The sequence below is a fragment of the Leptosomus discolor genome, chromosome 20 (assembly GCF_034619465.1).
Source record: "Leptosomus discolor isolate bLepDis1 chromosome 20, bLepDis1.hap2, whole genome shotgun sequence".
Lineage (NCBI taxonomy): Eukaryota > Metazoa > Chordata > Aves > Leptosomiformes > Leptosomidae > Leptosomus > Leptosomus discolor.
The window spans coordinates 6,453,093-6,476,851 of record NC_141410.1 but is presented as its reverse complement, the minus strand read 5'-3'; the positions used below and the strand labels follow the sequence as shown (position 1 = coordinate 6,476,851).

At 43.7% G+C, this 23,759-nt stretch overlaps 1 protein-coding gene across 1 annotated transcript in view; it reads left to right on the top strand.

The window, feature by feature from the left end:
- Window positions 1–686: 686 nt before the first annotated feature.
- PEX14 (peroxisomal biogenesis factor 14) overlaps window positions 687–23,759 on the top strand; it is a 78,174-nt gene continuing 55,101 nt past the window's right edge. The window contains exons 1-2 of the mRNA XM_086476036.1: window positions 687–722; window positions 8,014–8,061. Coding sequence (XP_086332162.1) covers window positions 687–722; window positions 8,014–8,061 — 84 coding nt within the window. The remainder of the gene's footprint in view (window positions 723–8,013; window positions 8,062–23,759) is intronic.

The window sequence follows — 23,759 nt, the reverse complement described above, 5'->3', positions numbered from 1 at the left end:
CGCCCGGGCCTCTGCCGGCGGCCGCGGTGCTCGCCGGGACGGGCCGCGGGGCGCGCTGGGACGGGGAGTTCTGCGGAGCCCAACCCGCCGGTGCCGTGAGGGTGGCAGCGGGGTCAGCGGAGGCGCTTTGCTCCTCGGTGGAAAAATCCAGGCGCGCAATAACCCGCCCTGGCGTGTCCCGGGGGGCGGCCGCGGGGCTGCCGGAGCGCGGGGCGTCCCTCACGGGAGATCCTGCCGCTCGTACCGAGTGGTCCCACTGGTATTGATGCCTCTTAGCAGGCTCCTGGGAGCCCTGAAAGTGAAACAGCAGTGACGGGTGCCCACGGTTACAGCCCCGAGCAGCGACTGCCGCCCCGCCCCGCCCCACGCGGGTTTTGTCAATGGCCCAACCGGCTTTTCCAGGCAAGGGAAACTCCGCCAGGCAAGGCAGGACACGGCAACCCACCCAGGCTCGCAGCCTGCGGCTTGCTCTCCGCAGCGCCGCCCCGAGCCTCCCCGACGGGAGGCCGCAGAGGCCGGAAACTCATGTCAGGAGTGGTTCCCCGCCGCCGGCGGAGCACATCGGTAAATCGGCGTTCGACTCGTTCTGCCTGCAGCGCGAGCCGGTGGGGCCGCGCGGGGGCGCGGAAACGGCGGTGAGGGCGTTCCATCGGTTGGGCGGGGATGGATTAGCCGGGCCTGGAAAGATGGCCTCCTCGGAGCAAGCGGAGCAGCCCAGCCAGGTAAACGGGGCCGGCGCTCTGCCCGCTCGGCTCGGGCAGGGGGTGGCAGGGGACGGACGGGCGGGGCGGGGTGGGGCGAGGCCGCCGGCGCCGCCGCTGCTTCCGCGGGGAAGCGGGCGAGGGGAGGGCGCCGCGCCCCTGCACACCCCCCTCCCCCCCCCGCAAGCACCCCCTCTCCCGCCGCGGCCGGCGGTGGGGGGCGCGCGCGGCGGCGCCGGCCCACTCCGCTCTCCCTCCCCTCGCGCGCGCGCGCGCGGCCTTGCCGCCAGTCGCCCCCCGCCCCCGCACCTGTCGTGCCGGTCACTGAGGGGGGGAGGGGGCGGCTCGCGCCGCCTCAGCTCCCGCCGCCGCCTCAGCTCCCGCCGCCGAAGCCCGGGCGCCCCCGGCGAGAGCAGCGGCACCGGAGGGAGGGCCTCGGTGACAGCGGCTCCCTGAGGTGCGCCGTGTTTCGCCCTGTCCTCTGCCTGCCCCTGGCCAGCCTGGCGCGGGGGGAGCGGCGGGGGGCTGCGGCCCGGGTGAAACCGTGGTGCCTCGTCAGGGCCGGGGGGGGGCGGTCTGTGCTGGGGAGGGCCAGGGCGCCCCGCTGGGCGGCTCTGTGCCGCCGGGCACTGGTGTCACCCTGTGTGCCCGGCAGCACCGGTGGAGCTTCGCATCTCGGGGGAGTCGGTTTTGCAGCTCAGTGTCCTGCGCCGTGTGTGGCCCGGGCTGACGGGGGCACGCTTCCCAGACAGCCCAGGTCCGCCTGGAAGAGGCCCCTGGGCAGCCGCCGTGCTTTCATTGTAGGGTCTGTACGTGAAACTCAATAAAGCACTTGACTGGGGAGGGGAGGGGGGATGGAGCACAGCCAGAGAGAAAGGAGGCAATTTGTGTTTCGAATGAGATGTAGTACCAATTGGACAAAGTGGTGTTTCTGCCTTGCAACTGTGAGGAAGAAAGATCCTTGAACCAGCAGCATAAAAGGGCAAAGCGGTGACAGATGTTGTATAAGCATGGCCAAAAACTGAATGGGGAGGGTAGAAGAGAGATGTAAGTTCACTGGCTCGAGTGCATGCTCAAAAAACATACTAAAAGCTTCAGATATTTTTAAACTGGGACCTGGAATGAATGAGGGAGCCAGTGGGAAAAACGGAAGTGTGAAGTAGTTATATACAGCATAGGTTTCTGGTCACTCGCATTGGCTTGCCCGTGATCCAGGGTAACTTGTATTTCATTGCAAACTCTACCTACCTCACGTTTAGTGACCTCCTAGCAGCTCTGTCGTCTCACCAGTATCTCAGACAGACTCCTGAGTGTGTGATACCAATGGAATTCTGTACAATCCTTTAGGTGGCTGCAGAGGGCCCTCCTGCAGCCCGCAGGAGATGAAAGGTCTGGCTGTTTCAGCAACAGGGAAGAAAACAGAGCAAAGTCTGCCAGTGACACACTTTTATGTGCAATCATTGAAATCTGTCCAGATTTGACTACATCACTGTGAACCTCTCTGTTGATCCTTTTATTTTGGGCTGAGGAGGCTGAGTTTGTAGGGAACATTGTTGGACTAAACTGAAATAGAAACAAATTACATAAAATTCATACTCTGACTAACCAGCACAAATCTCCTCCGAGGTTGTGAAAGGCCAAGTTGCTGAACTCACAGTAGGCTTGCTGGGCAGTTTTGCATTGGCCACGTGCTTTCATCAGTTGTGGTTTGAGGTGCAGGCGTTACAGTCCATTCCTCGTGCTTCGAGTGAATGCTTTCAGAATGAGGAGACCTGAAACAACCCGCGACTGGTCCGTAAGCCACTTGGGCAATCTACAAGGCAGTTGACTAGAGGTTTCTGAGAAAGAAATCTGGTTAATTGGCAAATATGGTTGCCTGAGAAACATTCAAGTTCGCTTGAGTTAGGATATAGTATCCTCCTGTTGCACTCTTTTTTTTTTTTACCATTTATTTAGTGTTGCTTTACCTCAAAAGAAGGCTTGATGTTTGGAAATGGAAAAGTCTTGCTTTTTCACGGGCCTCAAATGTAGCCAGAGCACCCCCTGGCTTTTAAAATTAAGGAGGTGAAAGTCACTCTGTCACTGTCTCCATAGTGAAAAATGGGAACGGTAACTCTTACGTGTAATGTAGAGAGTTTTTCAGGCATTGTCTGTAGAGAACATAGGTGAGTTAATGCTTGTGCTGCTTTCTAAATCAGGAAGAATTTGAAGCAAGGCAGAGTACCCAGGCTGCAAAGTTAACTTTTCACCACTGAGAAACTATTTTCTGTCAGCTCCTCTGAGGAAGGAGCTGGTATGAAGCCACTGTGGGTGAAAATGGTCAATTAACTGCTCCCCTGCCAGATTCTGTCGCATTGTTTGCAAAAATGTTGGATCCTAAGGGTTTGGGCTCTTTTTGAGGAGCCCTTTTGGCTCCTGTCATGACTTCATTAGTGGCAGGGTTTGTTTAAAGGCCAGCTCTGGTGGTCTGCCGTGCTTCACGTACGTGAGGTCATGCTCAAGTTCAGCCAGAGGGTAGCCGCACTAAGATCTACCCCGCCACGCACCCAGCAGGAGCAGCCCTGCTTGTACATTGGCTTTCCTGCTTCCCACACTGTGCTCGTGTGGCGACCCAAGGACTGTGCTGGCTGCCCAGGGCTGTGGGTGCCTGCTGCTGACAGATATCCCTGTCTTCTCCGTCCAGTAGGTGTCTTACACTGGCTGCCCATTCCTCCTCCAGAACTCCAGCTGAGGAGTGCTCAGTGCTCTCAAATTCTGTTAGCTTGGATGGCATTTGAGAGAATCTTGCAGCTTTGGCCAGAAAAAGGAGGTGTAATTGAAGAATAAAGAGTGCAGTAGATGAATTCTTAGGGGGGCAATTTTGGAATAAAACGAAACAATGAAAATATCTTTATTAGTCTAGCAGAATGTAAATGCCACTCCTCTTACAGAGTTTTGACAGTTAGTGTGTGTAAAACGCTGTCCCCATTGCACACTAAATGTTTAGAGAATTAAAAAAATATTTACTTTCTACCACTGATTATGTTTGTTTATTCATTGCCAAGCATTCAACAGAAGGCTGTGAGTAGTTGCACTGCCTTGCTTAACATGTTTATGTTTGGGTCCTATCATGTTTTCTATTACAAATCTAGTCAGTTTAAATGCTGGAAAAGGAGAGTCAGATATCTTTTGGCTTATTATCCATTTTTCTTAGTTTAATTTTCTCATTCTTATGAATTAATATATTGCCTCAAGCATTGGTGGGGGGAGTGTTTCAGCTCAGATGAAATAATTTACATAGAATTATATTCTAAAATCAATAAATATTTCTACCAGAGATTTTAAAATACTGATTTTGTTTAGAAATTGTGTTCCTTGGGCCTTTAGCAATGTCTTTACTAAAAACTAAACAGAAGAAAAGATCCCGTCTCTCTGTTACTATTCCTTACAGTAAAGGAAAGGGAAGAACAAGGTGATGGTATAGCCTCGGAACAGGATAACCGAAACCTGATTTTTCTGGCCTATCAGTATTTCTTTGACATCGAATGCTTTGGCAGTGTATTATGTGAATCTTCTTGGCTCAGCCAGCCACAACCCAGTCCTCTGGTATTCCATTTAACCATAAATCCCAGTAGTGTGAGAGAAATTGAAATTCTTTAACATTAATTGGCAGTAATGTTGTTGATTTAGATAAGTATGTCTAAACTTTTCCATGCTGCTTAGTCTGGGACACAAAAATAATACCTAATTATCTGTACAATTATGCGCAGAAGCTGAGAATCCTGTAGCCTGGAGGTCAGAATGTAGCTGGTCTGTGCGAGACATACAAGGCTTGAGATTGCTCAAGTCCATGGCTGAATTTGACGTGGTAGCAAAATAGTAGTGCAGCCACTGAGGTGGGATGGGTAGAGTGGATTCTGTGTAGGATTCTTTTGTTTGTTTTATAACGCTGGGAGCCTCACTATGCTCAAACCAGACTACATATAAATTTAATGTAAAAGACTGAGAAAGGGCAAGATAAGGTGAACAGAACACTTTGGCGCCCAACAACTTTCATGCTTGGTAATGTTCTTACATGTGGTTTAGTGGGGGAGCAAGCAGAGTACAAAGGCCCAAATCTCACTTGTTTTCATTCTAAAGCTTCATTATACCCACTTGGGATTGAGTCTACCATCTAGCTGCATTTTTTCTTCATGTAAGGGAGTAGTTAAAGCAAGTTTAAAAGATGTTGAAAGACACCCGATTTGTTGCTCCAGAAACTTAAGCTGCACTGTTAGTCAATATGTAGGTAAACTTTCCTCACCGCTTGCCCATAGCTCTTGACTGTTAAGTCTCTGGATTCTCTGCCTTAAAAGATGGTTTATGGTGAAGATAAATGGTCTCTGGACTGTGATGTCCATTGTTTTCATTAAATACAGGCTATTGAACAGCCATTGCGTGGAAAGGTTGGAATCGTCCTTGACTTTTCTCAGAGCTAACATGTTCTGGAGGGTCACTGTCACTGTCCTCTGCCTTATAAGACCAGCTCCTTTGCTGTTACACTGTGCCTTGTGCTTGGAAGTCTTGCAGGAGTGAAAATGCAGATCTCTTTAAAACATTGGTAGCTTTGGACAATGCAGTCGAAGTACCATAAATTATCCAGCTAATCTAATCTCTGTCATCAGGTTATGTACAAGCACATATCAGAAGTTTTGAGTATTTGTCTTCAGGACCAAGACTCTCACCTGTCAATATAACAGATTTTTTCTTGCAGTAACCTAGGCTTCATTTCAAATCCTTCTTTGGGCAGTTTTCCAGGTTGGCCAAATTTTGTGTAGAGTAACTGTCTGTAAATACTAGTGCAGCTCCTCGGGGCAGAACATACAAGCTCTGGTACTTAGAATGCTCTGGGAATTTTCTGCGGATATGAATTCTATGGTGGTTTGTTTCTTCATCTGTGCCTTTGTGACTTTACTTTTGCACCACACATCTGTAGTTTTTCTCTTTGCAAAGTCAGCTTAAGTAGTTAAAATGCTTTGAATTTTCCTTGAAACACGCTGCAGAAAAGCAAATGACATATATTCTTAGAAAAGTCAACACTTAACGCAAGTGGCTTGATGGAACAATTCCATGGAAATAGTAGTTAACAGCTATAGGTACTTTTTTTGAAGTATTCGACACTAATTTTATCTGTGCTGCTTTTTGTCTGCCTCTTCTAAGCAGTTCTGACCCTGTGCTAACTAAATTTGATGAGACTCTTTTCTTTGACTTCAGTGTGCTATGAATCAGGCCCCAATATTTTAGCGTATTAGCCACAGTAAGAGAACTGCGTTAGTCCTGGGGTTTGACTGAAGAAAAAAATAGAGCGTATGAACCAAGTAAGTTTATCCACAACCTAAACAAGTTCAATTAACTTACTAATAAATCATGCGAGCCATATTCTTGTGTTGATTCTCATGTGCTTTCCATATTTGTGGAGGCGTGGATGGATCTTGAGACAGTTCATTATTTTTCTTTCATCTAGCTATAAAAATTTTGAAAGCAGATGTACAATGCATATAAAAATGGGAAGCCGGTGACAAGGTTGAAGAGAGAAGTGACCTTTTCCTGGTACCACACAGCATTTTCTCCGCTACAGACAGACCAGGCAGTGCGACTTCTAGTATTGTGTTCAAACTGTATTTGCAGTGGTTATGTCGAGTGAATTCTTAGTGGCTGGAATTTTTGCAGATATGTAGTGGAGTAACAAAAATGACAATGACTGCACATGAAAAGCCTGAGGGCCTCTCTAGAGAATCGCTGCCTAGCTGTGAGATCTGGCTGGGCCCTGGTTGTGATGCTTATGTCTGGAAGCAGCGAGTTCCAGTATATTTGAGTTTCTGGCACCCTCTTGTGGTAAATACTTATTTTTATCTATATTTTTTGCGTGCATTGGGAAAAAAAATCTTGAGATGCTTTGAAGGTGTGGTATATTTCATAAAGTGATGAATACTATTGGAGGACAAAAAGTTACTTAAGGACCTTTATGCTGTAACTTGAAAGTTTTATCTTACCCTATACTCAATGAGTAGGATCCGTTTTCTTCTAACTGAGCCTAAAAACTTGTCTTCATTACTAATAAAACTGCATTTTTTTTACCTTTGAGTTAACCAGTATGTGTCACCTCTCCTAAGTAAAAAAACCACAGTAAAGGCAATATGGTTTAGACCATCTTAACATCATGTGAGTCTTATTGGAAAGTAGATGATTGACCAAGATAAGTTTATTTTATGGTAAAACTTAGGTGTCTCTGCCATGGGAGAGCTGATATATGCTAGTTACACAGAGATCAAACTGCTTTTTTTTTTTGGCAGTGAAGAAAAGCCCAGAGAGTAATTCGCTAAAACATGAGATTATGCTAAATTGTTATGCCTGTTCTTGATGAGCAAGTGAATATGAGCAAAACTGCAGGTGAGCCTGGAGGGTGGAAGCTCCTGAATTTTAAGTCTGGTCTGGTCTTTGGCTTGCTGTCCTGCTTTAATCAAATAGTTTCACTTTCCTCCTGTGTACCACCCTTTCCTAGTGTGCAAGGTAAGGCGTTCAGCATCTGCCCTAAAACTGTGTCTCTTAATTATGTGGGAAACAAGGATGGTGCTGGTATTGATGGCATTTTGTGAGGTTTAATTAAATCATAGTTGTTTTGAAATCTTCAGAAGAGTAGTGCAGAAAACAAAGGGTGCATTACTTGATCTCAGAAATGGGAGAAGCTCGGTGTCAAATTAAGTTTAGTCCTGGAGGGGAGAAAGTGAACCATGGAATCGGTGTGAGGTACTTTTGCATCCACTTCAATAGCATTGGGCTGCTTCAGCCTTTCTTCCCTTCAGTATCACAGAATTCTTTGTGGATGTCCAGGACTCATCAGGTCCCTTTGAGACAGGCGAGGTACTACCCTTATTTCGTATATGATGACAATATCCTGTCTTGTACCACTCGGTGTGACAGGTGTCACAGCCGAGAGTTTAGCAGAGGGAGTCCCAGGTTTATGCTGTGTTTGCTCACTGCACTGTGTATTTCGGAATTTGAGTTAGGGTGAACATTTCTTTCATGACATCTCTCAGTAGTCTTTCTGGCTCTTAACTGCTAAAGCAAGTTCTGCAGATTCCAGGAATTCGGTTGTTTAAATGAGGACTGCTGGAACGTTTTTTTTTTTTTCTGTAATTCTGACCTTTTTGTCCATCACAGAACTGCTACTGATAGCAGAAACAAGTGTGTCTGCCTAAATCCTGCTCGTAGGAAGAGCGGTCTTAACAGACAAGCATTTCTGATTGTGTCCATCAGGTGGCAATGTAACCTCACTCTTCTTTTTGCTTTACAGGCTGGCTCCTGCCCGGCACCTGAAAATGCAGCATCTCGGGAGCCACTGGTAAGTTCTTCAAGCAGCGGCACATAATTTCTTGCTGATAATATAATATACATGAGTTGTTCTCTTTGCTGCATCATTTACATCCATTGGTTTGCTTTTTTAAGGAGCTGGTGCTTTGTGAAAAAGGTGTAAACTCTCTTATGTTGCCATGCTGTTGACCTCTGAATTCTGACCTGTAGCCATAACCCCCTGTCTGTCTGGGGCTAGACATGCCTCACCGAGGCCTCTGAGTTGTCCTTGAGCACAGACCGCCTGTCCTAAGTGTGTGCAGTCTGTGCTCTTGATCGGTGCTTATTGAGTAAAGAGTCTGAAGAAAGACCTGTGCAGGATCATTTAGCCTGACATTCTTAGTGCTATTGTCTAATAAAAAAATCCTCTGCTGCTCAGAGACCTCACTCAAGCATTCAGATGCACTCAGGGTGAGCTTAGAAGTGTCTGGCAGCGGGCAGTGCATGTGATCCAGTGTTTTCACTCTAGAACCGTTTTGGAAAGAGCTCTGGGATTCTTTGTGTATGAGGATAACTGAGAGAACCCTGCTTTGTTTTTTATGACGCAGTGTGGGAAGTGAGCCACCACTCTGAAGCTGCAGTATATTTTTTTTACAACCTTCTTTTTCTTTTTTTCCTTCCTCTTCAGCCATCTATAGCTCGGTCCAAACCCTGCCAAAATTCTTAGCCCGTGTTATTCTCCTAAACGTATAAATCTCTAATTGAGTTTCTTCTCTGGCTTTAATTTAGTGATCATGGTGAATATAAGCTGTTTGCAGTGAGAAGGCTCAAGTACTTTCCATGATGGTGTGGTACTGGCCACATCAAAGTGTTTTTACCTTGTAACTCTTATCTGGAGAATCCAGGAGATGATTTTTAAAGGAGAGAGATGTGAACTGTGAAGGATCAGTAAAATGCATCTAATGAAAGGGCTGTTCATGAATTCTGTTAAGTTCTGCAGTGAAAATCTCTCTAGGAACACTGTGCCATCCTTAATCACGTAAACATTTGTATGTGAGATTACCTGAAGTTGTTATTGATACCATGTACTTTGTGATGGGTTTGGTGTTTGATTTTTTGGGGGGGTTGGTTCTTTATTTCTCCCCCTTAGGAAGGTCATAACAGGCAGCAGATCATCACAGCCTGTGCTGGTCAACAGTTGGTTCTGTTGCTCAACGCAGATTCTAACATTACCTTTGATTTAATTAATTTCTTACTGTATACGCAACTGAAGAATCACTCAGAGGAAGCACATAGCAGTTGTGTATCTTTCTGTATAGGTGTATATTCCTACCACATAAAAATACATCTACATTTAAAGAACTCCAACACAAACTTTACTCTCACAATGGTGAGTCTTGCATGTGAGCTAATTAGAGCCCTTTGAAAGGTGGAGGTTTTCTCATTTTTTCATTAATTTTTTTTCTTTGTATTAAACTCTCACAGTCTTTGTCACGTTTGCTTTGCAGTCATTATTGCTTCCAGCTGAGTATCTGTAGAAGCCTTATTAAATGAGCAGTTCAGTTCTGTGAGCCAGATGACCTAACTTCCACCACACTACTGTGGCTTCTCTGTAGCCGGGATCATGCATGCTGCCTTCTAATGCACGCAGTAGATCTCAGTCCATAAAGCAGCCTTGTAGGCACATGGCGCCATGTCATAAAAATGTTTATGGAAACGCCAGAACAAACTGTGGCCTGAATCCAGCAAATGGCTCAGTACGGGAAAGCCACGTGCTCAGGCATATCATTGCTGACCTCAAATCTGGTGTTAAGCGGTTGAAGAAGACTACAGAATCCAGAGGAGGGAGGAAAGAATCTCATGACCAAATTCTGCTCTGTATCCCCCTCACCTTTTTTGACTTAATTGGCAACTGAAAGTACTCAGTGCTTCATAAGACTGAGACCTGTTTGGAACGTATCAGTACTGTTAGCCACAAGTGTGAGAAAGCAGTAGAATTAAAACATCTTGCATTGTATCAGCAAATGTCATGATAGACTAAGCTGGTTTTGCATTGAATTTGTGATTCTAATGGGCACTGTATCCTGCAAGGTGCTAAATACTTTCTGCTGTGTGCTCAGTGGCACTGTCTTCTGTGTGCTCTGTACCCCGAGAGCCTGCTGCTTTCAACAGGAGTCCAGGAGAAGCAATGATTTCTAGTTGTCTGCAAGAGAAGATCAGCGTTCTGCAAGATCATATAGCAGATGCAATCTGACATATCATATTGTGTCTTGCATTTTGGGTCTTCAGGACATACCTTCTAAGGTTCATGGCCTTACTGAGGCCTTCAGAATGGAGCCCTACAAACTCACGTCACACTCCTAATTGCTTCAACCCACTTTTGGTATTTTGAACTACCAAACTGGAGATAAGAGACTCCACATCCATGCCATTAATCCCTTGAGTTATCCAGTGCCTTACAATAAACTGTCCCAATTGAAAAATACTGCCTAATAAGAGGTCGTTGTGTTACAGTACTGACAGTGGAGAATGAGTTGGAGGGGGATGGGCAAAGCTATAATTTTTGCAGCAGAGAGCGGACACTCATTTCCCTGGCTGTCGGTCTTGGCCCATTAAAATTTGCCGTGTAGCTCCATAGTGGGAAGTGTAACCTTGCGTTAGCAGAGTGTCAGCATCTCGCTCTGCTGCTGTTTACAGCCACGTTTGTCATCGTCAGTGCGGGCTCAGCTTCTCCTTGAGTCCAGCTTATCAGTGCACACTGCTGCATCCCTTCCTGCTTGTATGTGCAGCCACCTCCGATAATCCTCTGAACACTTGTGGAATTGGAATAGGTTTGTCTTTTTGCAGCCGCTCAGAGCAAAGTCCTGGGCTGTGCAAAAGATGTAACTACATAGGACAGAACCCCTTTCTGTGAGGTTAAAGCATTACAAAAGCCCCTTTTCTTGAAACTTTGTTTCTTTGGTCTAATTTCTCTCTGTAGTGTAATTACATTGTCTTTTTTGCTTCTCTTTTAACTTGTTAACCATACTATGCTGCTTTTGAGATGTTTTCATGAGCTTGAATATGTTTACCGTTGGCCTTTGCTTTCTGCCGAATCTGCTGCAGTCTAAATTGCAGCTATGAAGGCTGTATATATGAGAGCCTCTAACATGAGCCTGGGTTGTAGGAAGAACCTAAGGAAGCAGAGCTTGTAAGTGAGGCCTTTCCACATGCTGCTTGTTTGTTGTTTGGGTTTTTTTTGGTGTTTTCCTGTCACAAAACATACTTGTTCCCTTGCTGGTGCTTGATATGTGGAAGAAGTACTAGTTGTAAACATAAAAGTACTGGTTGTAAAGGTAAAACACTCTCTTGATTTCTGAATAAGTTACAAAATCCCTGGATCATAGTATGAGGAGCAGGGTATTTTCTTTTGCAGGATTATGTAACTTTATGCTTAGCATGTGCTGTTTCTTTCTGTTTCTTGCTGCAGATGATAGCAGTTAGCACTGAAATATGGACGTTTTATTCCCTTTTTTACAGGCTGTCGAAAGGTACAAGGCAACAAGAATTTCTGCTGCTATAGTAATTAGTGTAGAGTTTCTTGGGATGGGCTGGAGCCCTCATGGCTTTTCCCTACCCTTTGTTAAACTGATTTTCAAATTTTTAAGGGTGATGATACTGGCCGTAGTACTTTTAACACCCCTTTTTATGCAAACATCATAGAATGCTCTGCAGACATTAATTACTGTGTTTAGGGAATATGTCTGTGTTACCTCCATTTTCTAGAAAAACTAATTGAGATATACAGGTTAACTGTTTAGCCAGGTGCGTCCAGCAAGTTGGTGGCATAGATGTGAGACCTAGTCTGTTGTCATGGTAAATGAGCGAATTTCTGTTTCAAGGGCTTCATTCTGCCCATTTTATGTCTTTGGAAAAGCCTCTAGCCTTGCATGGGCAATACTTTTTTCAAAAGTGATCGTGGTATACTGCTACTTCTTGAATTCATCCTTTTCTTGGTTTCGGCTACTTTTCTGGTGATTGAGGAGTAATGAAAAAAATGGAAAGCGGAAGAGACTTGACATTTCTATATCCATTGTGTACCCACAGGCACAAAGTCCTGTCAGTCAGTATGTCCATGCTCAACACATTCGCTGTTTGTATCTGTCTTTGTTTTCCTGAACCATCAGTTGAGATCTCAAATTGAAGCCATGACTGGGGCTTGGTTATGGGCGTGTTTAGTTCCTCTACATTTTTTGTGTTCAGTTGCTAGGTTTCCTTGGAAGTAAACCAGTAAAAATTGTGATATATGTTTATAATGGATAAAACTTTTGAAACTGAAACTGGACAGTTACTTAATCTTTTCTCAGCTGCCTCGGTTTGGGTGCTTAGCATTCAGTGATGGCCAATAGAATTATTAGATCCTCTCTGTTTCGTTGCCTCCTTTTAAACCTTATCTCTTCTGTTAAGCTTCCTCTTAAATAGACTGTAGTTAAAGAGAATTTCATTTAGGTTTCTAAGGAGCTTTGCAATTGAGATTTTAAGTTTGACTACTTTTAGCTCTAACTGGTGTAATTAGAAGTTGACGGAGCCTAACACTAACCATACTGTTGTGTTTAACCATGTAAACAGAACCATATGTGAGAAGGAGGAAAGGTTACAGAACTGTGTCACAAGATTTGAGAAAGCTTGTTGGGGCTAATGTTAGTTAAGAGTACTCGAAATGCACTTTTTATGAACAATCTTTGGGCACATTGAGAACCCACGTCCTTCTTCTTATGAAGAGGCCGCTATTCCTCCCCATCACACTTTTGCTTTCCATTTTCTCACCCTTTATTGTTTGAGACAAGATTTATATCTGTTCACTGTACAAATTTTCTGTCTGCCACAACAGGTTTGTTCGGAGTGGTGGCCTACACGGAGTGATTCTCTAAAAGTAAATCTATCCAGGGGGGATTTCCAGACAGCCAGAGTCAGTAGGCAACCAACTTATAGCCCCCAGTGAAACATTAGTCAGGATAATTTACCACTGTCAGCAGGAGAGAGAGAGACTATCAGCTTTGTGACCTCCCATACAGGCAGTAACCCTAGTGGTGTGATAATGCTTCAGCTTGGTTGGGGAGGTCCTGAATGTGTGGCTGTGGATTCCCAGTGCTGGACAATAATTCCATCAGGTTGTGGAGGGCAATCGCTGTGCAGATTTTGGTTTTATTGGGCCAGGAACAGGGAGCCAGAGGTGTGTGACTGCCTTACACAATATCCTTTGGTTTGCTGCAAAGAGAATTCTGTGATTTACTAAGCAGACCTCTCTTGTGTTTGACCTTCTGATAAGTTTGAGATTTTTTGGTGTTTGCCTGTTTTTGTCTCTTACTTCTGCGTGTTCACTGACTTCTTTTGTTGTTCATGCAAAATGTAGTCACTTGATCTGTCGATTGCTTTTACTCGGTTGATTGAGACAAATATGTTAATATGTGCAAAGCACACAGATGCAAATTTACTTCCTGAGCATAGTTAGAGGAACACTGTCACATCAAGTTAAATTGCCCATCTGAGGTCAATAGGAAAGTTTTCTTGGAATTCCTTTAAATCTCAGTTTTGAAAAAGGATGTACTATAATGGTTTGGAGTATCACTTCTGTTATATCCCATTATATATATAAATCCTGTATAATGTATGAAAGCTAGAAATTTGCAGCAGTTACAGGCCAAAGCAGGTTAAGACCCTATCAGACTGTACAGAATGTAATAATGGCTTTGCCTGTCCCTAAGAGCTTACAGGTTAAACGACACTTTGGAGCCGGCGGGTGAGGCAGCATAACAACTAGGATAGGTACCATCATTTTCTGTTACTACCAGGTTAGTTAGCAGCTTATAATCTTTTCTGTGCACTTGTGGAGAAGAGAGCCCTGATAGCAATTCCTACTTGCTTTTCAGATAAGCCAACATTACTGGTCAGAAGACTTTTAAGATGGTTTTAAAATAGTTGTAATAATCAAAGTTGTTCTTTACAAAATATGCAGGGAAATTAAAGTCCTAGTGTTCAGTTAGAATCTTCTTTAACTTCTTTGACTTCGAGAGATCCCAGGTCTCTCACTGAAGGTAAAATGGAAGCTACAGTGCTTTGTGACATTGGAAAAAAACACTGGCACAGAGTTAGGAAATACTTAACATTACTTGATATTTTCCCTTTGAGAAAAATGAATTTTTTTTCCTTTATGTTCACATGATATTTTGGAGGTCTAAACATGCTACACCTACAAACAATTTTTTACAGATCATGGCCTGCATTGCTATTACCTGGCTGTTCTGTATCAGTTGGCAGCCCAGCTCTTTGCCCGCTCAGAAAAATTGGGAGCACTTTGTTCTGTGCATCCCAGCTGTTGGGAAGTGTACCTATTAATTTCAAACAGGTGACGGCACACAGCGAAGAGGTGCCTGCACAGAGTGCGCTTTGGTAATGATGGGTTACGGGGTCAAGGGGAGGTAATAGTATCATTTCAGCTACATGTGTGTGGAAAATATGCTATGTGCAGAACAACTTGTAGAGGGCAGCAATGGCCCACAGTTCGTTCTGCTTAAGGCGAGGAGGGACCAGCTTAAGCACTTCACAGGAGTGTCTGCCTTTTTGGCTTCTTGAAATAACTTTATGCAGGAGACTTGTTCTTTGGAATGCCTCTTGACTCTACATTATTAAATTCTCAATCTGGAAAGTGTTGCTAGAGATCCTTATTTCCTCTTACCACTGAGCAGTTGGACTCCTTTTGCCCATATCCAGATGCTGTCTGTGTCATTGTTACTGCGATCGAAAAGAGTCTAGTGACAACTAGTGATTCGGACAGGATTATAGCTGCTTACAGGTGATATCTTTCTTCACTTCTTGGCTTCCTCTTACTTTTACCTGGGAGATCATGCTGTAAGAAAAAATGACGTCTTTGTTGTGCCTCAGAGCAAAGGATATGTTGCATCTTTACGTTAAAAAGTAAGGTAGCTGGGGCACAAAAGGCGGAATGGCTTTTTCGAGAACTTGAAAGAGCTTTTGGCAACTTTGGTGCACAGGAATACATCCTTCAGATACTTCTGATGCCAGCATTCGGAACCAAGATTTGCCAAACTAGGAAGTTGAGCGTTGGTGTAATTCTTGGATTTGGAGTTCCTAACCAACTTAATGGAGAAGAGACTTTCCTTGCTTTTCATGTTTCTTGTATTTCTCCGTATGTCGCTTACATTGCAAATCCTTTCAAACATTTTAATAGTTTGGGTTTGGTTTTTTTTCAGTTTTGGTTTTGTATGCGTGTTTACACAGCTCTTCTCCTTGTTGTCATTGTACAGACCATGTCCTCTTCCCAGTTGCGATTCCATAACACACCACTGCTACTTTGTCAATTGCCTTTCTGGAAAAGTAACAATGAAAATATGCATAGCTTTTTAGTAAAAGGATTTTACAGCTGGAGAGAAGCAAGAGAGAGAGCTTCAGATCATCAGCCACACTCACAACATGCCCCACTTTTTACATTATGTGTGTTACCTTTTGGTCAGAGCAGGATTTTCCTCTGCTGTCAACTTCATAGTGTTTTGTCAAGCATCTGAATGGCCTGAATGATGCTATTCCTTGGGATACAATTCTACACCAGAGTACATCTTGTTAGTATGGAGTTTCCCTGCTATACAGTGAGAATTTCTGTGTCTTCCTTCCAGTTTGCTTCTCCTGTTTGTTTTGTGTGCCACCCTAAGTGATTCCTTTCCTCCTTAAGCATCTGCACCCTTCAGATGTTTGCAGACAGTTATCACATCATTTCTCCTTTCCCCCACCCCCATCCTGGTCTCTTAGCCAAGCTGTACATATTTAGCTCATTTAATCTTTCCTCATAAGTCAAGCCCATAATTGACAGCTCTGACACGAAGAGTCGCATTGGTTACACATGCTGCCAACAGGATATAAATACTTTCTGTGCAGTGATTGAGAATTACAGTCAAGACTGAGATGAGCCTGCCCCCCCCCCCCCCCCCCGACACTCTATTTTTGACGACTCCTTTCTCGACATCAGGTTGCCACAATCCTGTAAAGCTGGACTTAGTTCTCACTGTAATGGCCAGCTACCAAATACCCAGTATGCTTCAAAGTAGTGGTACCAGGTCACTTGGGAAATTCAGTAGTAAAGCCCCATGGGATTCCAGTCTGACCCTAAATTCTTACAGAGGTGGTCTTCTTCCCTGTGCTTCTCTTGCCAGGCACGCGGGTGCCTTGGGCTGCTGATGCTCGTTCCTTCTGGGAAGGCAGAGCTGAGCTCCATGCAGCCGCCTGTGTTACCTGAAGTGAACGAGTGGTGCTGGGCCCTTGCAAAATGAAAGGTGTTGCAGCCAGTACCCCCTGCGCCTGTGTTCCTGCGCTGCCGTCAGGAGCCTCACTGCGCTGGTGCTGGCAGGGGTCTGTTGTGCAGATACTCTTGGCACTGATGTTCTTCACTGTCTCTGCCAAGAGGAAGCTCAGGATGCTATTGATCCGATTGGCGTAGCTGTGAACAAGTTCAGGGGTCTTGCTTATACATGTAGGATCTGGGAAGGGACTTTTAGTCTTACCCAGAAAGATATTGTGTTGGAGGAGGAGGTGACGATGTGCTGCATGTCCGTGTGTTGGTACATACACATCAGTTTCCAGCCAAACATATTTGGAGGTTGCTTTAGTTTATTTGTCTCCTCCTGTTTGTTGCATTCTCTTGAAGAAGATAGGTGCAGCTAGCAAAAGTTGAGGAACTGGTAAATGAATTGTCTAGCTTGTAATGTTGTGCTCTGTGAAGCTTCATATGATACAGTTTCCCCAGCGGGGCTAGTTCACAAACATTACATGTATTATTGCAAAGCATGCAACATAAAGAGAGCATTTATGAAAGGGAATATCAGAGGAAACATTATAGCAGGGACCTTTATAGCCTTTCCATTATTATGGTTTAAATCTTGACATGGTCTTTATTTGCAATGACACTGGGACCAGTAAAGAAGTGTTTTTTCTCTTCCCCTCCCCTCCCCTTTCTCCCATCTCCTTTTCATTCTTTTCTTCCACATCCTGTTCTGAAGCTGTGGTGCAGAGATACAAATCGTTAAACATGCAAGTAGTCGGAGAGCCAGGTTTCAGTTTGTGTGGAATCAGCCCCTTTTGACTCAGAAGTTGGAAACCAGATGACTCACTGTGATGCATGTTTGTTGTTTTTAATAACTGTCATTTTGCAAAATATGGTCAAAGCTTCAAACCATGACTTCTGGAGTAAGGGGTGGTGTGTACTTATTTTTAATTTGGGAGATTATAAGCTGGAATGTGCTTGTAGCTGCACTTCCCTTAAAATCTTGAGATAAAATACATTAAAGCATTGGCAATGTGAAAGACTTTAGAGATAATTTTTTCCTGTTAACTTGAAAAAATATTTATTTTCTTGATCAATTACTTGAAAAGGCTCCAGGTGCCAAACATCTGGTGGGATTGTAGGCCCCTAGTTTATGTTTATATTTTTAAATACATATCCAAAGGGACAGGTTTCTTAAAAGGAAAGCAGGCAGATGTTTTTAATTTGTGGAGTTTTAAAGAATAAATGCGGTTCCTGGTTAATCATTCCAATTTCTAGCAAAATTGTCATCTATCTCCTTTCTTTTATAAGAAGCTAGCAAATGTAGTATTTTAGTGGCAGAATTTCCTATCAATAAAATCTCTTAGCAGTGTGGAAAATATGAAAATATCTACACATTTCATTTTCTAGAGATTTATTATGCTTGTACAACAGTTTGTAAATTATAAGCTCAGTATTAAGTGCTTCATGAGTTTTTTTGTGTTTTACTTTCTAATTTGCCTCAGGAAGTGTTGTTTTAATTTGTCGAAGTTCTACAGGTTTGTTTTGCAGGTCAGTTAATTTGCAGTGTAAATCTACAGCCACTCTAGCACAGAAGAATAGAGGCATACCAGTGTAAAACCTGTGTGTGTGAGAACAGAGTTTGACCCTAGATGTAAAAACTGGATGTAGTGGCCTTGTGACAGAAGTCGTTGTGGTCATGGATTTTCCTCCAGTTCAGTTTTCAGATTTGGATGCTTTGTAACCGTTTCTGTCATGATTTGTATTATGTTCTTTTGCAATTGCTATTGCAAAACGAAGTGCTGCGATATAGTCCAAGGGAGGTAGACTCCTAGCCTACCTTAGCCTGTTGCTTCTTGTTAGAGAGTGAAAAAGTAGCTACTGATTTCAAACAGAGTTCAAGCTCGGATTCTGCTTTTAGACTGCGATGGGGCATCTCTCTCGTGGTAGAAGTGCTAGAAAAACCATATGGCCTTTACTCTGAGGAAACACAGGCTCCTCCTGGAGAGCGGTGGCTACCTGCTTCATTATTCTGATCAGGAAAAAAATGGGGTTTGGTCTTTATTTTTTAAAGTGAAAGTAATTGCTTGTGAAAGATAGTGAAGTAATGGCTTTGGAGGCTTAAATTATCTTCTCACAAAACTTAAACTGCCAATGTGGTAGCAGCATTGCAGGATTCCCCACCAGCATGATGTGGAAGGGACCCCCCTTGTCCCCCAAGAGATGAGAGGAGAATTCACTCCCTAGCCCATTTGATGCTTGACTTCCCTCTGAAGCTGCCAAGAAGGATGCCAATTTTTCCATTTAGCTGGCTATTGTATAGACCTTAAAAGGGAAGGTTTTAATGCAGTTGGCTGTGATATAGACTGTTAAAGGGAAGTTATTTATTTTAACTGGCTGCTGTATGGATTATTACAAGGGCATTCTTTCAGCTGCAGCTGCTATATTGACTAGTGAATGTGCCGGGCTGTATTGCTAGTAGCTGTCATATTGACTGTTACAGAAAAGATCTGTATTTAAGCCATAACACTGCACTGGGATCTCCCAGGCAGGATATTAATGCTAATTCATCTGCTCACCCCCTGCTGTGAGTGTTATTTGTTTAAATCTGTAGAATCCCACAGCGCATTTATATCCTCGCTAGAGTGAGCTCCGCTCCCTGTAATTATTTAACATTATATGCTGATATAAATTGTAACAGTTAAAGAATGGTAATGAGTAGCAAAAAAACACAAACTTAACCTTAGAAATGGCAGAGTCAGCTCTTAAAACAACAGCCAGCAACTTTCACTGTTCTCTGTCTTTTCCCAAGTCCATATGCACAATATTGTGCATACATTATGTGTGTGCGTGTGTGTTCATGCTCGCACTGGCAACTGTGCCAGGCAAGGCTGTAATTATGCAGAATGTACTGTGAAACTTATGCACACACTCATAATTACATACAGTGCCTACGTACAGCAAGTTTTATCTCTCTGCAGTTCAGCTTCTTGATGAGATGCTCTGATAGGTGATTTGAGTTGGGGCTACCATACTGACAGAGGAAATGGAGCCCCTGGATTCTTCTCCTGGGGAACGTGTGTCCGAAGGTTAAGCTGGAAGCCATCGGGTGTCACTGTTGCTCTGTGTAGGCTCGGCTGGCAGTGGATTTGTCTGGCAGTAAAAACTGGACTTTGAAAGTAGTATTTTTGGCTTTAAACATCTAAGGCATTTACACATAATTTATCTATAAAGTGCATGTCCATACAACACCATTTATGTGTGGGTGGAGTGAGTGGAGGTAGCTCTATTATGTGTTAGCTGATTTTTTTTGCAGTTTCTGTTGCCTATTACAGCATTCTTGTCCCAAATTGGCATGCAAGATGGCCAGCAACTGCTGAATAGCTGTTGCGTTCTGCTCTAGAAGTGACTGTGGTTCAACAGTGGAGGTGACCTGATTCCTGTATATAATTTGATTGTGAACATTAAGCTCTGGGCAAATTTTTGGTTCTATGATGTGTGCAACTGTGGTGTAGAAACAACAAAATTATATTCAGTTTAGATTTTTGAAGAGCTTTGGAGCTTCTGGGCTTAAAAGGTTAACGTAGAAATTTTTTAACTGCAGTATGTGTGTCAGAGCTCATTGAAAACACAGGTTTGCATTAAAAGAGTTCATCAATAGCATAAAAAAAAACTTTCACTGGCTTAAAATGGAGATGACAGAGAAAAGCCATGTAAATAGCAAAGAAAAAATATTTTTAAAAGATTTCTTTGTAGTCTCTGTCCCTTCTGATTTCAGGTAGGGAGTAAAAGCTGGTGTAAGAGGAGCTGAGCTTGTACTTGATTTGCAGAGTAGCGTGATGGTCGGTTGGGCTGCGTTGGCAGCATGGACCTGTGCCAGACTTCACCACAATTCATACTGTGTCAGTTTAATAAATGCACTACTTAAATTATGAAATTACAAAAGAAAAAAGAGAATGCACTTATTCAGACTCTTAATACATTAAAAATAAGGCATTAAAACACTGCCTTTTTTTTTCCCTTCCAGAATCAATAATGAACAGGAAGGGTTGTAGACATTAACAGTCATGGACATTCAAACTCTTATACATAAATTATCTTAGAAAAATGCACATAAGACTTGAATAATGTAAATACATTAATGCATTTAATAATTTAAACATTAAAGCGCATTCAGGAATTCGTGGCAGAAGCTGTTCTGAGATAAGGAACGGTCCTGGAAGTTGTGTGTCCCAAGATCGATGGCTGGTTTCTCCTTGAGAAAACTCTCTGGGGAAGTCAAGCTGTGCAACTAGAGGGACCGCCTGCCCTAAGAAATCCCAGGACATTAGCCAGCTCTTTTGCTTTTCACCTCCCATTCTCTGTCCATCACATGCGTGAACACATACATACAAAATATCTCATGGTCCAGAAAAGGCCAGTGTGCATTTTACCATTTCTTTTTTGCATGTGTGCTGCAGTTTGTCTAGAAATTAGGTGAAATGCTTCAGAGAATGAAAGTGTCTTGACTAAAGGTAAAATACCAATAAATGCTAAAGAAATTGCTTGCAAGAGGTTCCTTGGTACCATGCAGCATAGGAAGAAATACTGTTTGGATAGTATCTGGGCTGTGATCTACCAGTTCTTCTGGGAGACAGGAACATGAAGTCGTAAGTACAAATAGTGAAATGGGAATCCTCCCCTTCTAGGGCATTGTATGGACCTGTAATTCAGACTCCATCCTAGCTGTTGGTAAGACAGTGTCAGTTGAAGGGAGTGAGGCTTCGGGAAATAGTGCTCTCTAGGAATGCTTGGCTCTTTCTTGGAGCCCTGAAAATCACAAGGTTGGCTCCACTGTAATGACAAGTAAGGGGTTTTATTCTGTTCTTGCCTCTCTGCTCTTTGGATCAAAGCACCTTAAGCACTGTAGCAGCACCTAACTGGCACACCAAGGTCCCTCTCACGCAAGGCATTTTCCTGAGGATTTTGAGCTGTGTCATTTTTGATGATGTAATCAAGTTTGAAAGGTGTATCAACCCCCCATGCCATTTCTCGTGGGTTCATAGCCTTGCTTTCTTTGCCTCTTCTGCAGGCAGGTGCTTTGGAGGTCATTTGCACCCTACAGCCCCACTCACAAAGTGGTATAAGGTATCCTGCTTAGGCCTAGATACTGATGGAACTAATGATGGAACTAATAAAAAAGAGCTTAGTCTGATCCCAAAGGGAGAAGAGTTGGGTTGGTTAATTAAAGGAGCCTGGCACAGGGCACCTAGTAATTATAGGTGAAAGAAGTCTGAATCTGAAGAGGACTGTGCAGCTGGAGAAGAATAGGGAGGCACCCAGAACTCTGCAGGCTGTGGGCAAGAATGCAGCAAAACCAGATCTGGAAATCAAACTCTGGCAGAATTCCTTGGTGAATTCTTATTTATTCCATTTTTTTAATGAGGACCTGAATCTCTCCTTACGCATTTATGTTTTTGCATGCACATGCGTATGTACAATTCCAGTTACACCCTATGGCTGGGAGGGTGATTTTATTAAAGACCAGAAGATTGAGAGACATATATTTTAAGAGACACAGGCCTTGCCCATAGTAGTTTGGAATAATTAATGCTGACTGTTGCATTGGTTGTATTATCGATGCTACTGGGTCTTTATCTCAAGCATCATCTCAACACCTATGAGTCTGTATCACTGTAGGGCAGAGCTTTTGAAGGCGAAGGGGCTGAGGCCACCAGGATCTGCTGGGAAATTGCTCCTAAACTCTTATGTAGGTGTTGGGTGGGGAAAAATGCTATGTCATCACATTGTCATCACCAATGCTATGTCTCTTTATAGTTAAGTTCCTTAAAGCAGTGTTTCTCAAACTTAGATTATAACCCCCAAAGGTATGCAAAAGGCTTCAAAGGAAGTCACAAAGTCACTAGCCAGTAAACAGCTTTCTGCTTGTAATTGCTATTAGGAGTTCTGTTCCTCCTAGTTTGAAGAGTTAGTCTTTATTCCAGTAACTCTTATTTTCTTGAAGGAACTTGCTGCCTTCTCAGCTGAGGAATGTGGGATGAGCCACAAAAACAGATGAGTGCAAAAGGGAGTCAAGCTTGCATGAAGTTTGAGAAGCAGTGCTTTAGCAAATTTTATTTTCCAGGGACAAGTTCTGCAAATGTTACCTGAAATGGATCTATTAACTTTACCTGATGAAAAATAAAGACGGTTATTGTATCCCCAGTGGCTTTCTCAGTAGGCCCATCTGGGGAAGGCAGGACTGTCTGTGCAAAAATATATTGTTTGTTTTAGTGCTCAGGACTAATCATGAGGTGAGGAAACTGTAGCTTTATTCTACCCTTACAGCTGGCATGCTGTATGCTGGATCACACTACAAAATGAAATGCTAGTTCTAACGGATTCTAGCTCAACACATAAAAAGCACCAGTTTTGTCAAACTGTAGGATCCGTAGAAGAAAATTGCTTTGAGAATTTGACTTGTGTCCTGACTGTATGTATGTGCTCCTTGGCTGTTTAAGTGTAAAACACACAAATGTTAACTTGAAACACTTTCTGGTTTTTATGTTCCAATGGACTGGAGGAATGCTCATGGTCATTTTTTTCCAGTTCAAGTGACTTTGTAGCTTCTGATCACCTGTACAAAGCCAGAGCTGAATGCCCTCAATTCTCCCGTCTCAAGCAGGCAGTACCCCTGTGTACATGGAATAAACTTTGAGCCTCCCACACCTGAAAGGGAGAAGCATTGCTGGTGGTAGAAAAGGGGCGTGCCTGTTGCGTGTGGGAAGCTCCTGCAGGGAATTTTTCATAATCCAGGGCCTGTTGAGGAGAGGACTTGAGTGATGGGATGCTCTGGACGTGGCCTGCAGGGAAAACAGAGGAGTGGGTGGGGATCTCCCTAGGCTCTCGTGGCTTAACGGCCACGTTTAGCTGGGTTTAAGAGGCATAAGCATTTCTAGTAAATTCTACTGCTGTATCACAGTCTGCTTTTTGTTTTTCTAGCTTTGTCTCCATGGGGGTATTCCATGCTTTATCCCATTTCACAGCCTGAACTTTTTCCCCTACTTAGACGATTACATGGGGCAGAGATGTAAGAAGAAAGAGAATCTTGCCACTACTCCACCTCTTTATCTCTCTAACTCCGTGTATATCTATCTGTCTGCTCTCACAGGGGCCAAGCTTCCTGCCTTCCAAAACCGTGCTCTGAAATTGCTGATTCAAGCAGGTACAACTTTAGGACTCCCTGCAGAATAAATGCCTCCTGCGTGCTCCTCTGGCACTGGGGTTTCCTCTCTGATTTATCATGCTCAGGTCTGCTAATGTCCCTTGACTAAACTGGGCATGGTGTGATGATGTGAAGGTCATTTTATATATGCCATGTACCTTTCCTGAGACATGGTGGGAGGGTAGGACATCTGAAACAGCATATCCTGCTGGGAAAAGGAGGAAGAAAAAGGATA